The 19,226-nt window shown below is 54.5% G+C and overlaps 1 protein-coding gene across 2 annotated transcripts in view; it reads left to right on the top strand.

Annotated features, from left to right (window-relative positions):
- Positions 1–19,226, top strand: part of LOC140393989 (myosin-binding protein H-like) — a 242,394-nt gene that overhangs the window by 77,729 nt on the left and 145,439 nt on the right. For both annotated transcript variants that reach the window (XR_011935798.1, XM_072480715.1), the window contains exon 9: positions 6,192–6,378. Coding sequence is in view for 1 of the 2 variants with exons in the window: in XM_072480715.1 (XP_072336816.1) it covers positions 6,192–6,378 (187 nt within the window). In the remaining variant the exon portion in view is untranslated. The remainder of the gene's footprint in view (positions 1–6,191; positions 6,379–19,226) is intronic.

Genomic DNA, 19,226 nt, shown 5'->3' with positions numbered 1-19,226 from the left:
GACTCCCTCACTCACCAACCCAATTCACTCACTAATCTCACTCCCTCACCCACTCCCTCGCCACACCCAACTCACTCACTCACTCACTGACTCACTCACCCACCCGCACTCACTCATTCACCCACTCCCTCACTCATCGACCCAATTCACTCACTAATCTCACTCCCTCACCCACTCCCTCACCACACACCCAACTCACTTGACTCACTCAATCAGTCACTCACTCACCCATCCTCACTCACTCATTGATCCACTCCCTCACTCACCCACCCACTCCCTCACTCACTCCCTCACCCAGCCAATCCCTCCCTCACCCACCCACTCCTTCACTCACTCACTCACCCACTCACTCCCTCACTCACCCACCCACTCCCTCACTCACCTTCCCACTCCCACACTCACCCGCTCCCTCACTGACTCACCCACCCCCTCACTCACCCACCCACTCCCTCACTCACCCACGTCCTCACTCACCCACTCACTCCCTCACTCACCCACCCACTCCCTCACTCACCTTCCCACTCCCACACTCACCCACTCCCTCACTGACTCACCCACCCCCTCACTCACCCACCCACTCCCTCACTCACCCACATCCTCACTCACCCACTCACTCACCCACTCCCTCACTCACCGACCCAATTCACTCACTAATCTCACTCCCTCACCCACTCCCTCACCACACACCCAACTCACTCACCCACCCACTCCCTCACTCACTCACCCGCCCTCACTCATTCACCCACTCCCTCACTCACCCACCCACTCCCTCACTCACTCCCTCACTCACCCACTCCCTCCCTCACCCAGCCACTCCCTCCCTCACCCACCCACTCCCTCACTCACTCACCCCCTCACTCCCTCACTCACCCAGCCACTCTCTCACTCACTCACCTACCCACTGCCACACTCACCCACTCCCTCAATGACTCACCCACTGCCACACTCACCCACCCACTCCCCCTCTCCCCCACCTCCACACTCACCCACTTGCTCACCCGCTCCCTCACTCACTGACCCAATTCAACCACTAATCTCACTCCCTCACCCACTCCCTCACCAAGCACCCAACTCACTCACCCACCCGCTCCCTCACTCACTCACTCACTCACCCATCCTCACTCCCTCACTCACCCACTCCCTCACTCACCCACTCCCTCACCACACACCCAACTCACTTGACTCACCCACTCCCTCACTCACTCGCCCACCCTCGCTCACTCATTCACCCACTCCCTCACTCACCCACCCACTCCCTCACTCACTCCCTCATCCACCCATTCCCTCCCACACCCACTCCCTCCCTCACTCATTCACTCACACTCTCACTCACTCACCCACTCCCTCACTCACTCCCTCACCCAGCCACTCACCCACCCACTCCCTCACTCACTCACCCACTCATGCCCTCACTCACCCACCCACTCACTCACCTACCCCCTCCCACACTCACCCACTCCCTCAATGACTCACCCACTCCCTCACACACCCACTCACTCCCTCACTCACCCACCCACTCCCTCATTCACTCACCTACCTACGCCCACACTCACCCACTCCCTCTCTGACTCACCCACTCCCAAACTCTCCCACTCCCTCACAGACTCACACACTCGCTCGCTCACCCACTCACTCCCTCACTCACCCACTCCATCACTCACTCCCTCACCCAGCCACTCCCTCCCTCACCCACCCACTCCCTCACCCACTCACTCACTCCCTCACTCACCTACCCACTCCCTCACTCACTCACCTACCCACTCCCACACTCACCCACTCCCTCACTGACTCACCCACTCCCACACTCACCCACTCCCTCACTGACTCACCCACTCCCTCACCCACCCACCCACTCCCTCACTCACCCACTCCCTCACTCACCGACCCAATTCACTCACTAATCTCACTCCCTCACCCATTCCCTCACCACACACCCAACTCACTCACCCACTCACTCCCTCAATCACCCACTCCCTCACTCATTCCCTCACCCAGCCACTCACCCACCCACTCCCTCACTCACTCACCCACTCACTCCCTCACTCACCCACCCACTCACTCACTCACTCACCTACCCCCTCCCACACTCACCCACTCCCTCAATGACTCACCCACTCCCACACTCACCCACTCACTCACTGACTCACCCACTCCCTCACTCACCCACCCACTCTCTCACTCACTCACCCACTCACTCACCCACTCCCTCACTCACCGACCCAATTCACTCACTAATCTCACTCCCTCACCCACTCCCTCACCACACAACCAAATCACTCGACCCACCCACTCCCTCACTCACTCACTCACCCACCCTCACTCACTCATTCACCCACTCCCACACTCACCCACCAACTCTCTCACTCACTCCCTCACCCACCCACTCCCGGCCTCACCCACTCCCTCCCTCACTCACTCACCCACTCACTCCCTCGCTCACCCACTCCCTCACTCACTCCCTCACTCAGCCACTCCCTCCCTCACCCACCCACTCCCTCCTTTACTCACCCACTCACTCCCTCACTCACCCACCCACTCCCTCACTCACTCACCTACCTACGCCCACACTCACCCACTCCCTCACTGACTCACCCACTCCCACACTCTCCCACTCCCTCACAGACTCACCCACCCACTCCCTCCCTCACCCACTCCCTCACTCACTCACTCACGCACTCACTCCCTCACTCACCCACTCCATCACTCACTCCCTCACCCAGCCACTCCCTCCCTCACCCACCCACTCCCTCACTCACTCACCTACCCACTCCCACACTCACCCACTCGCTCACTGACTCACCCACTCCCACACTCACCCACTCCCTCACTGACTCACCCACTCCCTCACCCATCTACCATCTCCCTCACTTACCCACTCCCTCACTCACCGACCCAATTCACTCACTAATCTCACCCCCTCATCCATTCCCTCACCACACACCCAACTCACTCACTCCCTCACTCACTCATTCACCCACTACCTCGCTCACCCACTCACCCACCCACTCCGTCCCTCTCACCCACCCACTACCTCCCTCACTCACCCACTCCCTCCTTCAATCACCCACCCACTCCCTCACTAACCCACTAACTCCCTCACTCACCCACTCCCTCACTCACCCACTCACTCCCTCATTCACCCACTCATCCCTCACTCACTCACCCACTCACTCCCTCACTCACCCACTCACTCCACTCACTCACCCACTCATCCCTCACTCACCCACTCATCCCTCACTCACTCACCCACTCACACACTCACTCACCCACTCACCCACTCACTCCCTCACTCACTCACTCCCTCAGTCACTCACCCACTCCCTCCCTCACTCACCCACCCACTCCCTCACTCACCCACTAGCTCCCTGACTCACCCACTCCCTCACTCACCCACTCGCTCCCTCACTCACCCACTCACTCACTCCCTCACTCACCTACCCACTCCCTCACTCACTCACCTACCCATTCCCACACTCACCCACTCCCTCACTGACCCACCCACTCCCACACTCACCCACTCCCTCACTGACTCACCCACTCCCTCACCCACCCACCCACTCCCTCACTCACCCACTCCCTCACTCACCCACTCCCTCAGTCACCCACTCACTCCCTCCCTCACTCACCCACTCCCTCCCTCACTCACCCACCCACCCACTCCCTCCCTCACTCACTCACCCACTCACTCCCTCACCCACCCACTCCCTGCCTCACCCACTCCCTCCCTCACTCACTCACCCACTCACTCCCTCACTCACCCACTCCCTCACTCACTCCCTCACTCAGCCACTCCCTCCCTCACCCACCCACTCCCTCCTTTACTCACCCACTCACTCCCTCACTCACCCACCCACTCCCTCACTCACTCACCTACCTACACCCACACTCACCCACTCCCTCACTGACTCACCCACTCCCGCACTCTCCCACTCCTTCACAGACTCACCCACTCACTCCCTCCCTCACCCACTCCCTCACTCACTCACCCACTCACTCCCTCACTCACCCACTCCCTCACTCACTCCCTCACCCAGCCACTCCCTCCCTCACCCACCCACTCCCTCACTCACTCACTCACTCCCTCACTCACCTAGCCACTCCCTCACTCACTCACCTACCCACTCCCACACTCACCCACTCCCTCACTGGCTCACCCACTCCCACACTCACTCACTCCCTCACTGACTCACCCACTCCCTCACTCACTCACCATCTCCCTCACTCACCCACGTCCTCACTCACACTCCCTCACTCACCGACCCAATTCACTCACTAATCTCACTCCCTCACCCATTCCCTCACCACACACCCAACTCACTCACCCACCCACTCCCTCACTCACTCACTCACCCACTCCCTCACGCATTCATTCACCCACTCCCTCGCTCACCCACTCACCCACCCACCCACTCCCTCCCTCACTCACCCACTCCCTCACTCACTCACCCACCCACTCACCCACCCACCCACTCCCTCCCTCACTCACCCACTCCCTCCCTCACTCACCCACTCCCTCCCTCACTCACCCACTCCCTTCCTCACTCACCCACCCACTCCCTCACTCACCCACCCACTCCCTCACTCACCCACTAACTCCCTCACTCACCCACTCCCTCACTCACCCATTCACTCCCTGACTCACCCACTCACTCACCCACTCACACACTCCCTCACTCACCCACTAACCCACTCACTCACTCACTCACTCCCTAACACACTCACCCACCCACTCCCTCACTCACCCACCCACTCCCTCACTCACCCACCCACTCCCTCACTCACCCACTAACTCCCTGACTCACCCACTCCCTCACTCACCCATTCACTCCCTGACTCACCCACTCACCCACTCACTCCCTCACTCACCCACTCACTCACTCCCTCCCTCACTCACCCACTCCCTCCCTCACTCACCCACCCACTCCCTCACTCACCCACTCCCTGACTCACCCACTCGCTCACTTCCTCACTCACCTACCCACTCCCTCACTCACTCACCTACCCAGTCCCACACTCACCCACTCACCCACCCACCCACTCTGTCCCTCTCACCCACTCACTCCCTCCCTCACTCACCCACTCCCTCGCTCACCCACTAACTCCCTCACTCACCCACCCACTCCCTCACTCACCCACTAGCTCCCTCACTCACCCACTCCCTGACTCACCCACTCACCTACTCCCTCACTCACCTACCCACTCCCTCACTCACTCACCTACCCAGTCCCACACTCACCCACTCACCCACCCACCCACTCTGTCCCTCTCACCCACTCACTCCCTCCCTCACTCACCCACTCCCTCACTCACCCACCCACTCCCTCACTCACCCACTCCCTCCCTCGCTCACCCACTAACTCCCTCACTCACCCACTCCCTCACTCACCCACTCACTCCCTAACTCACTCACCCACTCCCTCTCTCACTCACTCACCCACTCCCTCTCTCACTCACCCACTCACACCCTCACTCACCCACTCACTCCCTAACTCACTCACCCACTCCCTCCCTCATCCACCCACTCTCTCATTTACCCACTCACTCACTCACCAACTCCCTCACTCACCCACTTCCTCCCTCACTCACCCACCCACCCACTGCCTCACTCACCCACCCACTGCCTCACTCACTCTCTCATTCACTTTCTCACCCATTCCCTCCTTCCCTCCTTCCTTCGTCACAATATTTATTAAATTTGACATTGTGTGGTCTTTGTTAGGATGTAATCCCTTTCCACATCACCCAGTTCATTCTTCCACTCACCATGAGTTCGACAGTAATCCTACCCCAACAATTGTCATTTGCTGTGTGCCATTTTTCACAATGGCCATTCGGGTTTTAACTTCTTTCTGATTTATTTAAATGTTAATTTCCAATCTTTATCTTTCGGCGACTGTCCTCTGCTGCAATGCCTTAATCAGAAAGTCAATTGATGAAGTATAGAACCGGAGTGAATCTGTGCACACTTTTATATTGATGTCCAGATGTACACGCCAAAAACATATTTCTCTTCACCCAAAACAGTGTTAGATTGTTTTATTTATAAGGAGCTCAAGTGAATCCAAAGTAAATGCCCACCACTTGCATCCAATTGAACACCATTAATATGCAATGAACCTATTGCACTACAACTGGGTATAATACGTACCCCTTAATACTTCACATTACAAACATTCTTTATTATCTTGCAGCCCAAAATCAGTTGGCTGAAGAACCAGATGTTGCTTGAACAAGACCCCAAGTTCCGAATTCTGACAAACGAGGGGATCTGTACACTGGAGATCCGTAAGCCTAGCCCCTACGATGGAGGAGTCTACACCTGCAAAGCTGTCAATGCACTCGGAGAAGCAATAGCAGACTGCAGGCTTGATGTAAAAGGTAAGTGAGAATGAATTGGCAGATTGTAACCTCAGCGTGTCCCAAATCTTTCAAACGATTAAGGTGCACCACAAGATCCTACTAATGGCCAGATGATCAGTTCTAGTGACGGTGATTGAATGTTAACTATCGGCTGGGACACAGGGAGAACTTCCCTGCTCATCTTCCAAACAGTGTCCTGGGACGTGTTCTAACCAAGTTCAGGAGGGGTTGAATGGCTCCCCACCACTCCCTCTCCTTCTTTCACCACAACAGATATGTTTTGTTTAAAAACATTTATCCTTAACAATTCAGTGAGTACTGAACTGTTTAAACACTGTGATCATAAAATAACCAATCTGGTAGGTTTTCTTGAGTTTAACAAGGAGGGAAATTTATTGTATTCAAACGATCTGTGTAAAACAACAAAATACTTATACACACTCGCACACAGATTAAAGGGTAGAAGAGGAGAGATTGGCCAAAGTCTGTAAGAAATAAAAGAAGTTCACAGTTCATCGCTTAGAGGCTCTAATGGCTTCAGACTGGATTTGATGGCCTTGATGCTTCTGATTTTAAGATGCAGATGTTCAATTTGGTTGTTCTCTAAGCAACATAGCTGTGGAATTCTGTTCTTGCTTTAAAATCATTGCCTATGCAGAATCGAGACAAGTCAAGTTAGTAGACGGGGTCTAAAACTTTGTTAGTTGGGTCGACTTAAATGAGGTACGTAGGGAAGAGGTGTTGGCAATTCTGGACAGGCTGAAAATAGATAAGTCCCCGGGGCCTGGTGGGATTTATCCTAGGATTCTCTGGGAGGCCAGGGAAGAGATTGTTGGACCTTTGGCTTTGATTTTTATGTCATCATTGGCTACAGGAATAGTGCCAGAGGACTGGAGGATAGCAAATGTGGTCCCTTTGTTCAAAAAGGGGAGCAGAGACAACCCCGGCAACTATAGACCGGTGAGCCTCACGTCTGTAGTGGGTAAAGTCTTGGAGGGGATTATAAGAGACAAGATTTATAATCATCTAGATAGGAATAATATGATCAGGGATAGTCAGCATGGCTTCGTGAAGGGTAGGTCATGCCTCACAAACCTTATCGAGTTCTTTGAGAAGGTGACTGAACAGGTAGACGAGGGGAGAGCAGTTGATGTGGTGTATATGGATTTCAGTAAAGCGTTTGATAAGGTTCCCCACGGTAGGCTATTGCAGAAAATACGGAGGCTGGGGATTGAGGGTGATTTAGAGATGTGGATCAGAAAATGGCTAGCTGAAAGAAGACAGAGGGTGGTGAAGACAAATGGGAAATGTTCAGAATGGAGTTCAGTTACAAGTGGCGTACCACAAGGATCTGTTCTGGGGCCGTTGCTGTTTGTCATTTTTATCAATGACCTAGAGGAAGGCGCAGAAGGGTGGGTGAGTAAATTTGCAGACAACACTAAAGTCGGTGGTGTTGTCGACAGTGTGGAAGGATGTAGCAGGTTACAGAGGAATATAGATAAGCTGCAGAGCTGGGCTGAGAGGTGGCAAATGGAGTTTAATGTCGAGAAGTGTGAGGTGATTCACTTTGGAAGGAATAACAGGAATGCGGAATATTTGGCTAATGGGAAAGTTCTTGGAAGTGTGGATGAGCAGAGGGATCTAGGTGTCCATGTACATAGATCCCTGAAAGTTGCCACCCAGGTTGATAGGGTTGTGAAGAAGGCCTATGGAGTGTTGGCCTTTATTGGTAGAGGGATTGAGTTCCGGAGTCAGGAGGTCATGTTGCAGCTGTACAAAACTCTGGTATGGCCGCATTTGGAGTATTGCGTACAGTTCTGGTCACCGCATTATAGGAAGGACGTGGAGACTTTGGAGCGGGTGCAGAGGAGATTTACCAGGATGTTGCCTGGTATGGAGGGAAAATCTTATGAGGAAAGGCTGATGGACTTGAGGTTGTTTTCATTGGAGAGAAGAAGGTTAAGAGGAGACTTAATAGAGGCATACAAAATGATCAGGGGGTTAGATAGGGTGGACAGTGAGAGCCTTCTCCCGCAGATGGAAATGGCTGGCACGAGGGGACATAGCTTTAAACTGAGGGGTAATAGATATAGGACAGGGGTCAGAGGTAGGTTCTTTACGCAAAGAGTAGTGAGGCCATGGAATGCCCTACCGGCAACAGTAGTGAACTCGCCAACATTGAGGGCATTTAAAAGTTTATTGGATAAGCATATGGATGATAATGGCATAGTGTAGGTTAGATGGCTTTTGTTTCGGTGCAACATCGTGGGCCGAAGGGCCTGTACTGCGCTGTATCGTTCTATGTTCTATGTTCTATGACACAAAGGACTTGGGTTGGTCATGTGATCTCACTCCATCTATTTTGCGTGTGTTCACTGTTCCGACACCCTTGGGGGACAAGGACTGTTCTCAATACGATTCCCACCTTTCACCACAGAGTGCGAGCAGCCCCAGTAATTGAGCGCAGGGTTCCCCTGAGAAGGGGGAACCTTTCCGTATCAAAACTCTGACCTGGGTGCAGGTCAGCAGAGGGTGGCCCTTCAAATCTGGCAAATCTGGCCCTTCAAAATCACAAAATCTTTGTGATTTTGTGTAGAGCATAATAAAGACTGACTGGATCGACTGGGCTTGTACTCACTGGAGTTTAGAAGAATGAGAAACATATAAAATCCTGATGGGACTGGACAGGCTAGATGCAGGATGAATGTTCCCAATGTTGGGACATCCAGAACTAGGGGTCACAGCCTAAGAATAAGGGGTAAGCCATTCAGGACTGAAATGAGGAAGAACTTCTCTCAGAGAGCAGTAAACTTGTGGAATTCTCTATCACAGAAAGCTGTTGGGACCAGTTTGCTGAATGTACTCAAGAAGGGTCTGGATGCGGCCCTTGCCAGTAGGTTCAAATCACTTCAGTCTGTTCAAAAAGGTCTGTTTTTAGAAGTCCAAATTCATGTTTCCAGCTGAAAGGCTAAAAATCAATACTTGACATAAGTACATCTTCGAACCACGGAAAGGTTATGATGGAGAAGGAGCCTTCCATCAGAGCAATGATGACCTTCCTGTAATGTGGTGACCATAACACAGAACTCCAGCTGTGGCTTAACCAGCGTTTCATACAGTTCCAGCGTTACATCCTGCTTTTGTACTCAATAACTTGCCGAATAAAGGAAAGCATTCCATAGGCTTTCTTCATCATATTGTCGACCTGCCCTGCCCTTCAGAGAGGACTTTATATCCCTGGGACCATTTCTGGGGAAACTGGGACTTGTACAAGCAGGATGGTCTACACCTGAACCAGACTGTTTGTGAGGGACTAACATTATTTGGGGTGGGTTTGCGAGTGCTTTTGGGAGGAGTTTAAACTAATTCGGCAGGGGGAGAGACACAGACTGTTAGCAGAATAGAGACATAGCATAACACAGTAAAGCAATCGAGTCAGAGGGAATACAGCTGTAATGCATTTCAAGGGAGTAAGACCAGGGTGAATGGCCTCTACTTTAATGCCAGGAGTATTACAGGTGAAACAGATGAATTAAGGTGAGGATTGACACGTGGAATTGTGATATTGTAACCATCACGGAGACATGGCTGAAGGAGAGGCAGACTTGCAGCTCAACATCTCAGGATATTGAATCTTCAGGCGAGACAAAGGAGGGGGTAAAAGAGGAAGAGGCGTTGCATTATTAGTTAAGGAGTCAGTTACTGCAGTAAGGAGAGATGATATCTTGGAGGGGCATCAAATAAAGCTTTGTGGGTAGAGCTTAGGAATAAAAAAAGGGTAGCCACCTTCTGGTTGCCACCAGAGGAGGTTCACCAGGATGTTAAGTGTTTATTATAAACATTGTGCTCCTGCCTCCACCTGATGTGCATCATCAGCAGTGTGATGTTCGCCAGACTGTGCTCCAGAAGCCTGTCCACTGACATGTCCCACCGAGGTGTGTGTATCTGCGCTGGTGGAGGGTGGGGATGACAGCTGTGCCCCGGCCATAATGGTTGCATCTTCGGAACTCTCCTCTGGGGTTTTCCCCTCGGACTCAGGAGAGGGGCCGTCGGGATGGGCTGCGCCGTCGGCTGGAGGACCTGCGGGAGAATGGATATGTGGTCAGTGGGAGATTTGGGTCAGTCAGTAAGACAATAACAACTCAATTTTGACAGGTCCTCCAGGTGGAGCCCGATGGTTCCTCACCTCTGCGGCATCCACGAATCTCCGTGTGGCTGACCGATCTGTCTTCAGCCACCCCAGTCACCTCCAGGGTACACTCCTCGAAGGAGGTGAGGATTCCTAAGTCCGGCACCCCTCTGCCAGTCTGGGTGGGAGAGCTTTTCCTGAGGAGACACAGAGAGGGCATTGGTAGCCACATGCGTGGTTCAAGGTAGTGGGGGAGGGGGTGGATGTGAAGCAGGGGTTGGGGAGGAGTTGAAGGTGGAGGGGGTAGAGGAAGAGCTGGGGGCCGCATGGGGAGTTGGGGGTGGATTGTGCCGGGGGAGGGGAGAATTCATTGGTGATGCATTTTGGAAGATCTAATTCGAGAGCGGACTATACGGTCAATGGAAGAGTCCTGGGGAAAATTTATGTACAGAGAGATCTGGGAGTTCAGGTCCATTGTACCCTGAAGGTGGCAATGTAGGTCGATAGAGTGGTGAAGAAGGCTTACAGCATGCTTGCCTTCATCGGACGGGGTATTGAGTACAAGAGTCGGCAGGTCATGTTACAGTTGTATAGGACTTTGGTTAGGCCACATTTGGAATACTGCGTGCAGTTCTGGTCGCCACGTTACCAGAAGGATGTGGATGCTTTAGAGAGGGTGCAGAGGAGGTTCACCAGGATGTTGCCTGATATGGAGGGTGCTAGCTATGAAGAAAGGTTGAGTAGATTAGGATTGTTTTAGTTGGAAAGACAGAGGTTGAGGGGGGACCTGATTGAGGTCTACAAAATTCTGAGAGGTATGGACATGGTGGATAGCAACAAGCTTTTTCCAAGAGTGGGGGTGTCAATTACAAGGGGTCACGATTTCAAGGTGAGAGGGGGAAAGTTTAAAGGAGATGTGCGTGGAAAGTTTTTTACGCAGAGGGTGGTGGGTGCCTGGAACGCTTTGCCAGCGGAGGTGGTAGAGGCGGGCACGATAGCATAATTTAAGATGCATCTAGACAGATATATGAATGAGCGGGGAACAGAGGGAAGTAGATCCTTGGAAAATAGGCGACAGGTTTAGATAAAGGATGTGGATCGGTGCAGGCTGGGAGGGCCGAAGGGCCTGTTCCTGTGCTGTAACTTTCTTTGTTCTTATTCTACTCAGTCGCTGCCTGGTATAGGTCATTGACCTTCTTACGGCATTGAAGGCCAGTCCGCCTGACCACACTCCCCGAGCTGACAGCTGCTGTCACCTCATCCCAGGCAGCACTGGCTGCCTTGTGGCTGACCGTCCGGGACCCTTTGGGGGAACAGAACATCCCTCCTGGCCTCCACAACGTCGAGCAGCTTCCCCAGGTCAGCATCCCCGTATCTTGGGCTGGTCTCCTTGGCGCCATCACCGCGAGCTGGGTGGGGTTGGCTGAGCAAATGCAGCTTATGTGCTGCACAACCTTGTTAGTGGGGGGCTGGCGAGCGCAGTCCCGCCGAATCAGCTGGCGAGCCTTCATTGCGATGAGAAGCTCGTGAGGCTTCATTAAGTGGACCAATTAATTTTGCCTGCATCGCTAGGCCAAGCGCCGGGAAGCTCGCGGCACTTCCCACTCAATACCGCACTGAGAAGCTTTTCTGGAGAATCGTGCCCAATGTTTCAAATCTCTATGACTCTTCTACAGAACTGGAAGGAGGCATTGCTGCGTCTGGTGCTGGGGCCAGGCCTCTGTGGTTTCAGAAATACAGCATTCTAAACCTTTCTGGGGGAAGCACGGAGGAGAGAGAGAGAGAGCGAGACCTTGGGCGGGATTCTCCGCAATCGGCGCGATGTCCGCCGACCGGCGCCAAAAACGGCGCGAATCAGTCCGGCATCGCGCTGCCCGAACGGTGCGGAATTCTCCGCATCTTGGGGGGCCGAGCCCTCACCTTTGGTGCCCCACCAGCTGGCGCGGAAATTACTTTGCCATGCGACGCATGCGCGGGAGCGTTAGCGGCCGCTCACGGCATCCCCGCGCATGCACAGTGGAGGGGGTCTCTTCCGCCTCCGCCATAGTGAAGATCATGGCGAAGGCGGAAGGAAAAGAGTGCCCACACGGCACAGGCCCGCCCGCGGATCGGTGGACCCCGATCGCGGGCCAGGCCACCGTGGGGTCACCCCCCGGGGCGAGGTCGCGCCCCCCCCAGGACCCCGGAGCCCGCCCGCGCCTCCTTGTCCCGCCGTTCGAAAGGTGGTTCAATCCACGCCGGCTGGCCTGGGTTGACAGCGGCGGGACTTCAGCCCATCGCGGACCAGAGAATCGCCGGGGGATTTCCGCCGACCGGCGCAGCGCGATTCCCGCCCCCGCCGAATCTCCGGTGGCGGAGAATTCGGGACACGGCGGGGGCGGGATTCACGCCGGCCCCCGGCAATTCTCCGACCAGGTGGGGGGTCGGAGAATCGCGCCCCTGGTTCCTGTGCTTTCAGACTAAAACTCATTGGGACACTGAAAACATTCCATTGGGACAGTATCCGATCACCTCCTGCTACCAATTGGCCACCAGCCAATCAATCAAATCGAGTCTCAGCCCATCTCTCTCTCTCTCGCTCCTGTTCGGACAACAGAGACATGCAGAGTGTTCTCTCCTGTAACTTCTGAATTCCACTTTCTCACTGCTGCTTGACTTAAAGGCACATGTCCATTAATCATCCATGGATCAAAAATGATAACGGCAAAATAAAAGAAAGGGAAAATAAGGGAATAAACAGGAAGGGACCTTACAGCAGAGACAATGATGGTGATATCTGTTTGTGCAGGGCAAGGTTAGAATACTTCATGAGGTCACTGTTTCAGTGTTTACTGAGGAAGAGAATGGTGATATAATACTGGTAAAAGCAGAAATAGTAGAGGTAATTGATGGGGTTAAAATTGATGGACAGGAAAGTTTGGCATTGCAGAGAGTAGATAAGTCACCTGATCCAGATGGTTTGCACCCAGGTTGCGAAACAAAGTGGAAGTGGAGATAGTGGCAGGATTTATCATAACCTTTCTTAGATATGGGGGAGCTGCAAAATGATCACAAGGCAGCTTACGTGACACCCTTATTCAAGAATAAGTGTTGACCAAGATGGGACACCACAGGCCCGAGTGGCAGGTGCACCAGCTCCTCTGGGGAAGTGGAGCAGGATCGATGTGTAAGGACCCGAAAGATGGTGAGCTATGCCTGGACAGGGTAAAGCCAGAGAAAACTCTGTGGAAATCCAAAACAGTCAGAATCAGAATCAGAATTTTTTTTTAAAAATAATTTTTATTAAAGGTTTTCATAAAATATCAGAAACAAAATGAAAAAGAAACCCAACAGGGTTCAGTACAAAACACAGTCCAGAAAAACAACCCTCCATACCCCCTTCCCCCCCCGTACATAAATAATAAATTAACATTAACCCCCCGACTCAATACAACAAGTATATACACCCCCTCAGACCCTCCAGTGTAAATAACAAAAACAAAAAAAAATAAAGTGACCCCCCTGAGAGCACCCTGTCCTGTACTGTGTGTGGCAGTAGCCGCGGGAATTCCACCATCTGCCGTCTGGCGAACGCCCTTACCTGTAAGTACCTGAAGGTGTCCCCGGGGGAGTGCCCGTACTTCTCCTCCAGCTCACCCAGGCTTGCGAACTTCCCGTCCACAAACAGGTCCCCCAACTTTCGTATCCCTGCCCTGTGCCACGCCGCAAACCCTCCACCTGTTCTTCCTGGGGCGAACCGGTGGTTCCCCCGTAATGGGTCCCCGCCGAGGCCCCCACTTCCCCCCGTGCCGCCTCCACTGCCCCCAAATTTTGAGGGCAGCCACCACCACCGGGCTCGTGGTATACCTCCTTGGAGGGAGCGGCAGCGGCGCCGTTGCCAGCGCCCCCAGACTCGTACCGACACAAGACGCCATCTCCAGCCTCTTCCATGAAGCCCCCTCCACCTCCATCATCCACTTGCGCACCATCGCCGCATTGGCGGCCCAGTAGTACCCACAGAGGTTGGGCAGCGCCAGCCCCCCCCGATCTCTACTCCGCTCCCTTCTCACCCTCGGAGTCCCTCGCGCCCACACAAACCCCATTATACTCCTGTTAACCCGCCTGAAAAAAGCCTTCGGGATAAACACGGGGAGGCACTGGAACAGGAACAAAAACCTTGGGAGCACCGTCATTTTGATTGACTGCACCCTACCCGCCAAAGACAGCGGCAACGTGTCCCACCTCTTGAACTCCTCCTCCATTTGCTCCACCAGCCTTGTAAAATTAAGCCTATGCAGGGCCCCCCAGCTCCTGGCCACCTGGACCCCCAAATATCTGAAGCTCCTCTCTGCCTTTTTTCGTGGGATCTCGCCAATCCCCCTCTCCTGGTCCCCTGGATGAACTACAAACAGCTCGCTCTTCCCCATGTTGAGCTTGTACCCCGAAAAGTCCCCGAATTCCCTAAGAATCCTCATTACCTCCGGCATTCCCCCCACCGGGTCCACCACACATAACAGCATGTCGTCCGCATAAAGCGACACCCTATGCTCCTCCCCACCGCGCACCAACCCCCTCCAGTTCCTTGACTCCCTCAGTGCCATAGCCAGGGGTTCAATCGCCAGTGCGAAGAGCAGGGGGGACAGGGGACACCCCTGTCTCGTCCCTCGGTGCAACCGAAAGTACTCGGACCTCCTCCTGTTTGTGGCCACACTCGCCATCGGGACCTCATACAACAGCCTAACCCACCTGACAAACCCCTCCCCAAACCCAAACCTCTTCAGCACCTCCCACAGGTACCCCCACTCTACCCTATCGAAGGCTTTCTTAGCGTCCATCACCACCACTATCTCCGCCTCCCCCTCCCTCGCCGGCATCATGATAACGTTCAGAAGCCTCCGCACATTCGCTTTCAACTGTCTCCCCTTCACAAACCCCGTCTGGTCTTCATGGGTGATCTGCGGCACACAATCCTCAATCCTCGTGGCTAAGACCTTCGCCAGCACCTTGGCATCTACATTTAGCAAGGAAATCGGCCTGTAAGACCCACACTGCAGGGGATCCTTGTCCCGCTTCAGGATCAAGGAGATCAGTGCCCGGGACATCGTCGGGGGCAAAGCCCCACCCCTCCCTTGCCTCATTGAAGGTCCTAACTAACAGCGGGCCCAACAGGTCCATATATTTTTTCTAGAATTCGACCGGGAAACCGTCCGGCCCCGGTGCCTTCCCCACCTGCATGCTTCCTATCCCTTTGATCAGCTCCTCCAGCCCAATCGGGGCCCCCAATCCCACCACCAGTCCCTCTTCCACCTTTGGAAACTTCAATTGGTCCAGGAAGCGGCCCATCCCTCCCTCCTCCTGTGGGGGCTCGGATCGGTACAATTCCTCGTAGAAAGCCCTGAAGACCCCATTGATGCCAGCTCCACTCTGCACCACACTCCCTCCCCTGTCCTTAACTCCCCCGATCTCCCTAGCTGCGTCCCGCTTCCGAAGCTGATGCGCCAGCATCCGGCTTGCCTTTTCCCCATACATCGCCCCTTGGACCTTCCTCCACTGCACCTCCACCTTCCTGGTGGTCACCAGGTCGAATTCGGCCTGGAGGCTACGCCTCTTCCTCAATAATCCTTCCTCGGGCTCCTCCGCATACCTCCTGTCTACCCTCACCATCTCCCCCACCAGCCTCTCCCTCTCCCCCCGCTCCCTCCGCAAGGAGTGGGCTCTCCCCTCACCACCGCCTTCTGTGCCTCCCATACCATCCCCACTCGGACCTCCCTGTTGTCGTTGGTCTCCAGGTACCTCTCTATACTTTATCGGACCCGCTCGCTCACCTCCTCGTCTGCCAACAGCCCCACCTCCAAGCGCCACAGCGGGCGCTGGTCCCTCTCCTCCCCCATCTCCAAGTCCACCCAATGCGGGGCGTGGTCCGAAATGGCTATTGCCGAATACTCAGTATCCTCTACTCTCGCTATCAGCGCCCTACTCAAGATGAAAAAGTCGATTCGGGAATAAGCCATATGGACATGTGAGAAGAATGAAAATTCCCTAGCCCCCGGCCTTGCAAATCTCCAAGGGTCCACCCCTCCCATCTGGTCCATAAACCCCCTCGGCACTCTAGCCGCCGCCGGCTTCCTACCCGTCCTCGAACTGGAGCGATCCAGTGCCGGATCCAACACCGTGTTAAAGTCTCCCCCCGTTATCAGGCCCCCCACTTCCAAGTCTGGGATCCGACCCAACATACGCCGCATAAAACCCGCACCGTCCCAGTTCGGGGTATACACATTGACAAGCACCACCCTCTCTCCCTGCAACTTACCACTTACCATTATGTACCTACCGCCATTATCTGCCACAATGCTCGACGCCTCGAATAACACCTTCTTTCCCACCAAGATTGCCACCCCTCGATTTTTGGCATCCAGCCCCAAGTGAAACACCTGACCTACTCACCCTTTCCTCAATCGTATCTGGTCTGCCACCAGTCTCCTGAAGCATAACCACATCCGCCTTGAGCCCCTTCAGGTGCGCGAACACGGGGGCCCGCTTAACCGGCCCATTCAGTCCCGTTACATTCCAGGTTATCAGCCGGATCAGGGGGCTACCCGCTCACTAGCCCCTCCTCGGCCAGCCATGCGCCCGCACCCCACACCCGGCCCGTTCCCCACAGCGGCATACTCCCGTCTCGACCCCCCCCCCCTGACCATAGCAGCAGCAACTCGATTCCCCCCCTCCCCCCCATCGACTCCTCCCATTGTGTGGCACACCCTCCTCTCCCGTCCCCATCCATAGGCTCTCCCCCACCCCCTTCTGTTCTAAGCGCGGGAAACAACCCTCGCTTCCACGCCCCGGCCCCGCCCCCTCCAGTCTTCAGCGCGGGAAAAAGCCCACGCTTTCCACCTACCAGGCCCTCTGACACCTCTGACACAGTTCCTTTTACAGGCCAGGTCCCCTCACCCATGACCCGGGCCTCCCCCACCCCATGGGGCCCCATCTCACCTCCAAGAGCCCCCCCGACCAACCCAACTAAAACAGTGCCCAACCCGCCCAGCCAACCTCACCGACCCAAAAGAGAAAAAACACAAAGAAAAAGAAACCCGGAGCAATACAAAGGCCCCCCACCTCGAAACAAAAATAAACATAGCCTATCAACCGCAGTCCCCAATCGCCCGTCCCGACCCTCAATCTGTGTCCAACTTCTCGGCCTGAACAAAGGCCCACGCCTCCTCCGGAGACTCAAAATAATGGTGCCGGTCCTTGTAGGTAACCCACAGTCGCGCCGGCTGCAACATGCCAAACTTCACCCCCTTCCTGTGCAGCACCACCTTCGCTCGATTGTACCCGGCCCTCCTCTTCGCCACCTCCACACTCCAGTCCTGGTATATCCGAACCTCCGCGTTCTCCCACCTGCTGCTCCTCTCCTTCTTGGCCCACCTGAGCACACACTCCCGATCGACGAACCGATGGAACCGCACCAGCACCGCCCGCGGAGGCTCGTTAGCCTTGGGCCTCCTCGCCAACACTCTATGGGCCCCTTCCAGCTCCAGGGGCCCCTGGAAGGACCCCGCTCCCATCAGTGAGTTCAACATGGTGACCACATAGGTCCCCACATCCGGCCCCTCCAGCCCCTCCGGGAGGCCCAGAATCCGCAGATTCTTCCGCCTCGACCGATTCTCCATCTCCTCGAACCGCTCCTGTCATTTCTTGTGGAGCGCCTCGTGCGCCTCCACCTTTACCGCCAGGCCTAAGATCTCGACCTCATTGTCAGTGATCTTTTGTCGAGCCTCACGGATTGCCACTCCCTGGGACGTCTGTGTCTCCAGCAGCTTATCAATAGACGCCTTCATCGGCTCCAGCAGGTCTGTTTTAATCTCTCTGAAGCAGCGCTGGATACCCTCCTGCTGCTCCTCTGCCCACTGTATCCCCGCTGCCTGGTCTCCGCCCGCCGCCATTTTGTCCTTCTTCCCTCACACCTTCTTCTGGTCCACCACCACCTTTTTTGTCGCCCCGCTCCTCGTTGAAGCCATATACTGACGGGGAGCAGTTGTAGACTTCTTCCCAGAAAAGAGCCCAAAAGGCCGTTTTTGCGGGAGCCACCGAATGTGCGACTTAGCTCCGCATAGCCGCAATCGGATGTCCATCAGAATCAGAATTACACAGTGCACAAGAGGCCTTTCAGTCCATCGAGTCTGCACCGGCACGTGAAAAACACCTGTCTACCTAATTCCATTTGCCAGCACTTGGCCCATGACCTTGAATGTTATAACATGCCAGGTGCTCATCCAGGTACTTTTTAAAGGATGTGAGGTATCCCACCTCTACCACCCTCCCAGGCAGTGCAATCCAGACAGTCACCACTCTGAGTAAAAAAGCTTTTCCTCAAATCCCCTCTCAACCTCCTGCCCCTCACTTTGAACTTGTGTCCCTCGTAACTGACCCTTCAACTAAGGGGAACAGCTGCTCCTCATCCACCCTGTCCATGCCCCTCATAATCCTATACACCTTGATCAGATCACTCCTCAGTCTTCTCTGCTTGAACAAAAACAACCCAAGCCTATGCAACCTCTCTTTATAACTTCAATCTTCAATCCCAGGCAACATTGTGGTGAATCTTCTCTGCACCCCCTCCAGTGCAATCACATCTTTCCTATAATGTGGTGACCAGAATTGCACACAGTACTCCAGCTGTGGGCTCACCAAAGTTCTATACAGCTCCAACATGACTTCGCTGCTTTTGTAAACTATGCCTCGATTGATAATCATTTTT

This window comes from Scyliorhinus torazame, chromosome 17 (genome assembly GCF_047496885.1).
Source record: "Scyliorhinus torazame isolate Kashiwa2021f chromosome 17, sScyTor2.1, whole genome shotgun sequence".
Classification (NCBI taxonomy): Eukaryota; Metazoa; Chordata; class Chondrichthyes; order Carcharhiniformes; family Scyliorhinidae; genus Scyliorhinus; species Scyliorhinus torazame.
The sequence above is the reverse complement of the archived record's forward strand: the minus strand, read 5'-3'. Positions and strand labels throughout refer to the sequence as shown.